General features: G+C 38.8%; 1 protein-coding gene across 1 annotated transcript in view; it reads right to left on the reverse strand.

Moving 5' to 3' along the window:
• LOC136447689 (protein sidekick-2-like) overlaps window positions 1-8837 on the reverse strand; it is a 35736-nt gene extending 26899 nt beyond the window's left edge. The window contains exons 1-3 of the mRNA XM_066446731.1: window positions 8543-8837; window positions 5140-5409; window positions 4541-4691 (exon numbers count right to left, since the gene is read on the reverse strand). Of these exons, the coding sequence (XP_066302828.1) occupies window positions 4541-4691; window positions 5140-5409; window positions 8543-8672 (551 nt within the window). The 5' untranslated portion in view covers window positions 8673-8837. The remainder of the gene's footprint in view (window positions 1-4540; window positions 4692-5139; window positions 5410-8542) is intronic.
• Between the last annotated feature and the right edge of the window lie 1467 nt (window positions 8838-10304).

The raw sequence follows: 10304 nt of genomic DNA on the forward strand, positions 1-10304 counted from the left end.
TAGAAGTATTTGGTGATAATGGAGAAGGTAGGAAAATTCTGATAAACTGCCAAATTGGAGACTTAGACTTAACATTAGTTAACATTTATGCCCCAAATAAAGTAACTGAGAGAAATACCTTTCTAACTAACCTTACTAAATGGATAGATGATAATAGACAGCTTAGCAATAATACTACTAGAGAGGTAATTGCTGGAGGAGATTATAATGCAGTCTTCCATAGTGATAAAGATAAAAAGGGAGGGACAATGATTAATGTAGAGCAGTCATCAGTAGCTTTAAGAAAGTTCTGTTCTTCTTTAGACCTTTGTGATATTTGGCGGGAAAAGAATAAAGAGCTTAGGCAGTTTACTTATAGGGATAACTTCCATAAAGTATCATGTAGATTAGACTATTGGTTTATTTCAAAATCTTTGCTGAAGTCAGTCAGAAAATGTGATATTAGACCTAGTGTAAAGACAGACCATAATGCAATTTTCCTTAAATTACATAACACAGAAAAGGATAGAGGCCCCAACTATTGGAAACTAAACACTGAAATTCTTAAAGAAGAACAATATTGTAATGAGATTAAAGATCTAATTCATAACACGATAACAGAAGAAGCTGACTTACCCCACTGTTTGCTTTTGGAATTGTGCTATGTTAGGATCAGAGAATTCTCCATTTCTTACTGTAAGAAGAGAGCATTGAAAAGCAGACAGAAAGAAAATGATTTGACCACCACAATAACAACACTAACTAAAGATATAGAGAATGAAGATAGTGAGGTAGCTCTATTAGCTAAACATAAACTAGAAAGGGCAAAAATGCAGCTAGACAAATTATATGAAACCAGGGCCAAAGGAGCCTACATAAGGTCTAGAGCAAAATGGATTAAGGAAGGGGAGAAATGCACAAAATTTTTTCTTAACCTAGAAAGGAAAAACTTAACCAAATCTAACATTGATATGCTAAAGCAGGGAGACAAGGACATCTTTAATCAACATGAAATTTTAGCTGAAGCTGTAAAATTCTATAAAGACTTATATAGCAAAGATGATATTCAGCCTGATAATGTAGATAATTATCTAGCAGATATAACCTTAGATAATATACTTACAGATTATGAGAAACATGATATAGATAAACCAATAACCTTAAAAGAATGTGAGCAAGCTTTAAATGAAATGAAAAATAACAAAGCTCCAGGACCTAATGGACTTCCTTCTGAATTCTTTAAACATTTTTGTAATTTATTAGGACCCCTAGTGCACAAATCCTTTTTAGAGGGTTACCAAAACAAAGAATTGGCTCATTCACAAAGAACGGCTCTCCTGAAATTATTACATAAGAAAAATGAACTACATCTTTTGAAGAATTGGAGACCTATAAGCCTTCTAAATTGTGACTACAAAATTTTAGCTTTTACCCTAGCTAATAGAGTGAAAAAGGTACTTCCAAAACTTATAAACCAAAGTCAAACAGCATATATTAAAGGAAGATTCATTGGACAGAATATAAGAATCATAAATGACATTATATTTTATGCAAAACGTGAAAGAAAGACTGGAGCTTTATTATTCTTAGATTTTGAGAAGGCCTTTGATTCTGTAAATAGAGATTTTATGTACAAAACCCTTCACAAATTTAACTTTGGCCCAGCATTTATAGATTGGATAAAAGTACTATATACGGATACGTGCTGCAATATATTGAATAATGGCTGGATATCAGAACCCATAGAATTAAGCCGAGGTATAAGACAGGGTTGCCCATTATCATGTTTGCTGTTTATATTAGTGACAGAAATTATGGCCACTAAGATAAGAAAATCTAAAGAAATAAATGGTATTTTAGTTCCGCATAATGAGGGTAGTGAAGAAATAAAAATAAGCCAGGTAGCTGATGACACAACATTAATTCTAGCAAATGAACATTCGATAGTAAATGCTGTAGAAATTATAACTGAATTTAGTAAAGTAGCAGGAACTAAACTTAATAAAACTAAAACCCAGGCTATTTGGATTGGTGTGTGGGAGAAAAAAGATAAGAAGATTCTAGATCTAGATTGGACAAAAGAACCAATTAAAGCACTTGGGATGTACTTTGGCCACAACCCAAGTGTATGTGAGCTCTTAAACTGGGAGAAGAAAATAGAGAAGCTAAAGAATACCCTTAATTTGTGGAGAGGCAGAAAACTAACCCTTTATGGTAAAGTAATAGTTATTAAACAACTTGCATTGTCCCAACTAATTTATAATTTCATTAATATTAATACCCCAGAATGGGCAATAAAGGAGATAGAAAAAGCATTGTGGAGCTTTCTTTGGAATGGTAAACCAGATAAAATCTCTAGAAATTGTATAATTGGTGATTATTGTGATGGTGGCATAAAAATGGTAAATGTTAGATGTCAGATTCAAGGTCTATTGGCTTCATGGGTCAGGAGATTGTGTAATGGACATATGGCCCATTGGAAATTGATACCAAATTTCTACCTGAAAGATTTTGGAGAAGGTGATTTGATTTTTAAAATGAATTTCTCAAATAGAGATCATTGTCCAGATATATCTACTATACCTAAATTCTATAGAGCTGTTGTCTTTGCCTGGCACCAAGCAGGTGGCGGGGTAAGTAAGCAGCCACAAACATTAGAGGAAATTCTAAATGAAGTAATTTGGGGAAATCATAATATAGTTTTAAAGAGAAAAACTTTGTTTTATAAGAACTGGGTAAAAGTAGGCCTTGTACAGATAAGAGATATTTTTCCGGATGGTAAATTCATATTAGCAAGGACATTAATGGAGAAATTAGAAAACACTAAAAACTTTTTGGCTGAACAAAATAATCTTCTTAAAGCAATACCGAAAGAATGGAAAGCAAAATTAATTCAATACTCTAACCAACTAAGTGAATTTGAACCTAACTCAACACAAATTGGATTACTTCATGACAAATTTGTACCTGTAGAAAAGGCAACATCTAAAACCATTTATAGTCACTTGAATAATCAGATATTCAGAGAAAGAAAAAGTATTGATAGTTGGGGAGAATTGTTGAATGTTATTATTTTAGATAAAAATCTAGTGTGGAAAAATATAACTGTAGACATTAAAGAAAATAAGCTAAGAGAATTTAACTTCAAACTTTTGCACCAAATTCTACCCTGTAAATCTAAACTGAATAAATGGAAAATAAAAGATCAGAAAGGTGAAGTATACAGCCCTACTTGTGAGATATGTAATGTAGAGGAGACATATGTACACATGTTTATAGAATGTCAAAGACTTGAAAATTTTTGGCAGAAGATAGAGAATGTACTGTCTCAGAAGGTGAGTAGGATAAAGGTTGACAAGTTGATGGTTTTTCTAGGCTACAGATATGGGTCAAAGGTCAATAATTTTGTAAACAATGTTGTAACCTTAGCCAAATTTGCGATTTTTAGATCATGGGTAAAATATAAAGACAATGAATTGGATTTTATGAGAGATGACATTTTTGCTACTTTCCTCTGGGACCTTAAAAATGACACGCATGTATGGAATTGTATTTATTGAATGTAAAGCTGTAAAGTGATCATGATTGTAACTGTGATTGTTGTGTTGGTTAACTCTTTGTTTTTGAGTCTGTTACTCGCTTGGTGTGAGTGTTATTTGTGGAAATGTCAATCAACTGATGTTTTTGTGTATGTAGATCTGGTGTAAGTTGTTTATTGTACCCAAGAATGTTATTGTGCTCTTGTATGTGTAGGGATGATGTCTTTTGTAAACCTGGCGTTGTCTATATTAGAATGTTGTAATCTCTTTGTTTTGTAAGGCTGGTGTTGTAACAGTAAGTATTGTAGCCTGATTTTGTAAATTTGTAACGTTTGTTTTTTAATGTATTTCCCTGTTGCTTTTTTTTCGTTGTTGTGATTCATGATATTTGTGTATCTGTACTGATGCTTCAATGTTTCTGTTGTTTGTCTATATACGCTTGTTCTCACTTCTTTTTCTATATGATGTAGTTGTTTGATATAATGCTAATGTACTTTTTGTTTTATTGTGCCTGTATAATGGTTATTATGATTGGAATGTGTAAAGTGTGTAATGTTTTACATGTTGTTATGTTTCATATATAAATGTATTTTGTAAACTTTTGTAAAATTTGTACTAAAAGCAAACGATTTTGTCTTATATTCAAAACACAGGGAAGGAAAACCCTGCACAGAAACCCAGGGATGACATCCCTGCACAAAAGTCCTAGGGAAGAAACCCTAGCACAGACAATCCAGGGGGGATGAAACACCCCTGTCAAAAAAGTCCTAGGGAGCACACCCTAGCCAAAAAAGCCAGTGGGAATGACCCCTGTAGATATATGTAACTAGGGAGCACACCCTAGCGAAAAAAAGCCAGTGGGAATGGCCCCTGCAACAATATGTAACTGTGTTTATTTGTGGAATTGTAAATGTGTATGTTGTTATGTTATGTACTTATGAATGTTCGAATAAAAAAAATTTTTTGAATTTGAAAAAAAAAAAAAAAAAAAAAAAAAAATTTGTAATAACAAAAGGACTTACCTTTTCTGTGTGTTAGTCTGAATCTCCGTGTTATCGATGAACCATGAGTAGCGAGGTATTGGGACACTGTCTATTGGTGGACAGCTGAGGACTTTGGGCTGTCCTGCCTCAACTGACTCACTGGTGGGGCTGGAGGGAAACTGGCCAATAACTGAAGAAGGGGGAACACAATTAGTTCACTGCAATTCCACATAGAATATCATATGTGTTGCTAGCTATAACAGTCGTATCTAGTAAAAGTAGTCTATTGTTACAACAAAGTCAGTCACAGTTCACTGACACATGTATGTTTTTCCCTTTTTTCTACCATGTATTTGCAATCAGCCCACGGGCATGGACTTGCAATAAAACTTCTTAACCTCTTACTATCAATGTTACCATCAAAACTACTGGTAAGTAGAAAATTCCGGCTAAACATTCAAATTACATGTTAGGGTGATACAATTTACAAATCTGTGAAGTGTCGGAACCATTCAACGAGATATCAAATTCAAAATATTGGTTTGAACTTTCTTTTCATGTACGCTGGAAGTATAGTCAGCAGACATGCCAACGAATCATAAGACTAGTCAATGGCAGCTGGGCAATCCCGGTCTTACAGGCAACATCCAGTTGTGCCTTCTTGCTGAGCACCATTCCCACCAGGTTCTTGACGATGCAGCGGTACTCCCCTGCTTCAGTCTGAGGTGACACATTCGTCAGTCTCAGCCTGGTGCTGGTACTGAAGCCTGTCCTCTCCTGGCCATCCTTCAGCCACCTGTACTCCAGAGGACTGCTACCCCCTCCTACACACGCCAGGCTCTTACTGTTGCCTGACAGGACAACATCATCTTCAGGCTCTGTCTGCACAGACGGGCCTAACAAGTTATCTGTAACAGAATAGAATAAGACACAGACTGTTAAGTACTGAGATCAATCACTAATCTATCTTCAACGCACTTAGGATACAATTACTACAACATGTTTGTCTCATCCTCGTCCACCAGGACCTTTCCGCTCTACGTTACATCGCTCGCGGAAAAGGCCCTGGTAACACGGGGTGGCATCCATGGTTATTGCAGGTCGAGCCTCCAAAACAGCTTCAGCCAATCAGAGGGGTTAAAACCCATTTGCTTCCACTCATCGGAAGCAAACGCGCAAAGAACGCTGGGAAGCTATCAACCAATAAGGTTACGTGTTACGGCTAGCTCATTAATTATTTATGAGCTACAACTGCCGTTTGTCCCAAATAAGGGTTAGCTCATTAACTATTCATTAGCTACAACTGCCATTTGTCCCAAATAAGGATTAGCTCATTAATTATTCATCAGCAAGTCTCGTCGACCTGCAATAACCATGGATGCCATCCCGTGTTACCAGGGCCCTTTCTGCGAGCGATGTAACGTGGAGCGGAAGGGTCCTGGTGAACGAGGATGGTTTGTCTTGATTGCTGGGGAAATCGACCAACATCTGTTGAATGTCAGTTGAGAATCAAAGTTATCTGTCAAACTGCCTTATGTGCTGACTTGCAAATATAATACATAGTTTGTATAGCCTACAAAACAGAAAGTCAATCTCATGTCTTGATAGCAGCATTCCATTCCTCATATAAGGGCAAGGTAAACTTCAGGGCCAATTGGCTAAGCATGTAAGTATGACATATGATATCCATTTCTTCATCACAGCCGTTGGGCCTGGGGAACACCATGTCACTGACGTTTGAGCTCCAAGCAGATGCAGAGAGCTTCAAGCATATATTTGGGCTCCAAGCAGATGTTTGGGCCCCAAGCAGATGTAGAGAGCTCCAAGCAGATATCTGGGATCCGAGCAGATCGATTTTGGGTGTCTCTGACAGTCTCTTACTACCCTCCAAGCAGAGGTTGGTGGGGAAGATTGTGACCTTTTTATCAAATGACCCGTTTTTTTGCCAGCTCTCCCCACCAATGTCACGCTTGTGATAAACGAACTGGAGACAAAGAGGTGCGACTCTTTGATGGGTGTCAAAGCGAATACAGTTTGTTACCGGTACTATGGTGTCCGTCAAGAACGGTTGCGGAATCAAGGAACTCTGGGAACGCTCAGGCGTAACGCCCCAAAATGGCAGCGCCACCACATCAAATTCCAATCCATTAACGCTGTAACAGATATAAATACTAATATTTCTCCCGTACCATTCCCCAGTGGAATGCTCTGGTGTTGCCTCTGATGGGGTATTGTTGATGATTGTTTTGGCATAGCAACATTTTTCACAACTAAATAGACCCTACTTACACAGAAAAGTCAATAAGCCAAGCCGATCGTGAGAAAATGACAACTTGACCTTGTATCCATCAGGCCCCCTCCCCACACTTTTAGTTTTCCTTTTTAGACTTGACTATGGTAAAGCTCTAGTTGGCCAGGGTATTTAATTGTAATCTATTTGATTGTCATTTATATATTTAGTTGTTGAAATCAGCCAATGTAGATATTCTTTTTTTCTACAGAGTTGAAGGTACTTGTTGTGATAGTGTTGGTGTGTTTTGTCTCAATTTGTGCCAACCATGTGCAGTAAGACATGGCCAGCTTCTGCCAACACTAACGGGGGGCGCCCGGACATCACACGCGCCCTAACATCGCACGGATTTTTTACTGATCTTATTTTGCATAAGTACGCCGTGTTTGTGTCCAATGACTAAGCTGATAAGGAAGGTAAATAACCCAAGTTCATGCACATAATTGTCATTTACATTCAAAACATATGTGTACATATTCATTTCTTGTTTTGTCGAAAAGTAGTATTTTGACAATAATGATGGTAGCGCTAAGTAGAGGGTCACTGCGTAGCTAGACGGCCCGGCACCTAAATATACGACCTGTGCCAAGCAGATACATAAGTCACACAGCTATCATACACATAAGAAAAATAACTTCATAAAACACTAAAAATTTGGGTCTTTAAGTGTTTGTTAAGAAGAAAACCGACCAAAGAAAAACAACGTAAACATTGCTGTCGTCTGACGACGTTGTTTTCCCGCCATTTTTTTGGGCCGCGATGGTGGCGGAACGATTCAACGCACAGTTTTGTTACGCTCTAACATGTGATTGGTACCGTCTATCAAAAGGAAACTGAATACAGAGATGGCGAATATATTTCCCAATAAGTAGACGGAGTATTGTTGATGTAAGCGGTGTCGTTTTTTCGTAATGATTTCGTAAGTCGGGCCGCATTCAATATGTACGTCGGGCCGCGTAGTAGCCTATTTCCCGTGGAAACATGAGCTGAGATGCGCTAGATATAGCCCTTCTCACATGACGTGAGAAGTGCACACAGTCAAAATTTTCCGGTCAAAAGATAGCTAGAATATAGCAGACTTCAAGCCTTATTTACATTTCCCTAACTTCATCACCAACTTCCGAAGAGAGCAAAATTACCAAAGCGTAATAAGTTAGGCACACTATCTGGCGTAGCACTAAATCAGAAGGTACATTCGTGAAAACGTCTCACAGCGTCTTCCGCATGTAACGCGGAGCATGAAGGGCCCATGAACAGTATAAATACATTTCTTGTCCAAGTATGGTCTTTAGATGAATGTGTTCAAAATTCATTCATCAAAACATGACCATTCTCTGGCAACCAGCAATGGAGCGCCGTGAGTTCCAGCGCGTAAACAAACGTCCGATGGTTGGGCACCCCCCGTTACCAGTTTTTTTTGTCCTATTGCAGATAATAACACATATCATGGACGAAAACGAATTTTTCTACGCCCTGTGTGTTTTGTCGTCTTTTTAATTTGGCGTGATATTCCCATTATAATTTAACTAGCTATAGGTAGGCTGGGATATCAATGTAATTTGAATAGGCAAGGATATTATATAATCATGGGGGTTGCTAACACACTACGCGACTTCCCACTAAGGCTGGATTTACAAACGCCTTTTCAAGCACATTAGTGTGCTCCGAGTACTCCGAGTACACTCGGAGTGTGAGTGTACTTGGAAACGCGTATGTAAACCAGGCCAAGGAAACTTGAAAACCGCACTCACCTGCTATGTTTGCTGTGAGGCAAACCAGAACGAAGACAACCCGCAGCCAGTGGCGCTCACAATGCACCCGGGCCTCACGGAAGGTCCCCATGCCAACTCCGGTGCCCAAATCCACACCTTTAACGTACATATGTCGGGAATAGTATAACTGAGCGACACCGAGCAGTACCCTTCTATGTTCTTGTCCAGATGCCTAGTAAACTACTCTTTGACGGAGACTTGTCTGAAGATATTTCCTTATGCCGTCACGCGAACCTTCATTGTTTATGTTCAGGCAGTGTTGCTTGCGTTACCTTACACCTGTACGATGCCATGCATACACGTAGCTGGTGGATATGAAACATTTTTCTCATTGTTAACCTACCAGGGCTGCAAGGGTATGTTTACAAGTCAACACCAACCAAAATTTATCATTAGAAGGCTCCGCGGCGTGGGACGTACGAAGGGGGGGGGGGGGGGGAGGGGGGCATTTCAATGGCCTGCAATGACATTGACAATTTATGAATTTATGACAAGTACACGTATGAAACATTTGTAACGTGACTATACAATAACTGGATTATGAATTTTAGTCGTTAAGTTGAAACGAAATTTTACAAAAATTGTTAATTTCTAATTCGTAAAATGTAGTCTTTTCAAAAATCTCAACCGCTTCTGGGATTGAATCACTACCCGTACTTTGCCCCCGATCGGGTCATATTGGGTCATTTAACCTACGAGTAAGAAGTCCCTGTGTCAAAGTGCTTGTCGTGCGTTCTGCATGAAGTTTTCCTAGTTATTTTGTTCCTCGTCCCGCTGTTTACCTTAGCACGTCCGTGTCTTTCACGGTGATACATCAGCCTGAGGAGGTGTTGTTTACTGTGAGTCTGTGTTTTAAGCCAGACTCTGTCAATCTTATGTCTCATGCATTGAGGTATGAAATATATTTAGCTAATACTGGCCAGGTTGACAATTAGCGAAGTGTATTTTTGTACCGACTCAAACACATGTTCGTACGTGTTTTTACCTCTCTGTTGGGTTAAGGCAGCCCAGTCTCGAAAATTCGAGTCCGGCCGCGTGCCTGGCCAGCGGCGCGGCCGACACCAGAACTATGTTCGGACTGTTCCAGTACGGAGCAGGTTGGGGGGCGCAAGGTCCATTGCAGTACCCGATGTCCCGATCATATATGACACAAAACATGGATTTTACTACATCTCAGGTGTACGTATATAAGTACAGACTTGTTTTATAGGCCAATGTTTTCGATTTTATTAAATTCTAAATGATTCTCGTCCGCCACAAATGTGGCATGAACCGCGCCGAGTCCTACAAGCGCTGTTTTGACGGAGGTGTTCCAAATAGAACAGGGGGGTTTATATGTTCGATATGGTGTTCGACGGAAACGGTCGTTACGTTACAGGTGTTGGATTTCGCGGGAGACAACGAGCTGCTTGTGTGGGATCGGGTTATGACTTTTACGGCTTTACGCCTAGCTCATAACAACAGAATTAATCTTTTGAGAAATCAACTATTACCTATTATAGCTTTCTTATCAAAATTGTCCGAGACATTTTTTTTCTAAACTGGGGCGAATTTCTAATTAAAAAAAACTACCCCAAAATAGCTGTTTCCGATGTTTTTGGCCCCCAAAAAAACACAATGTAATCGTCATTTTAAACAAAATAGCCTCGAACAAAAATAATTTGTATGGGGTTAGCTCTTTTCTTGTCAAATATTATGATGAAAGGTGGTGTTACCGCCTGGGCGCGTAAGCCGACAGTTT

This window comes from Branchiostoma lanceolatum, chromosome 13, assembly GCF_035083965.1.
Source record: "Branchiostoma lanceolatum isolate klBraLanc5 chromosome 13, klBraLanc5.hap2, whole genome shotgun sequence".
NCBI lineage: Eukaryota > Metazoa > Chordata > Leptocardii > Amphioxiformes > Branchiostomatidae > Branchiostoma > Branchiostoma lanceolatum.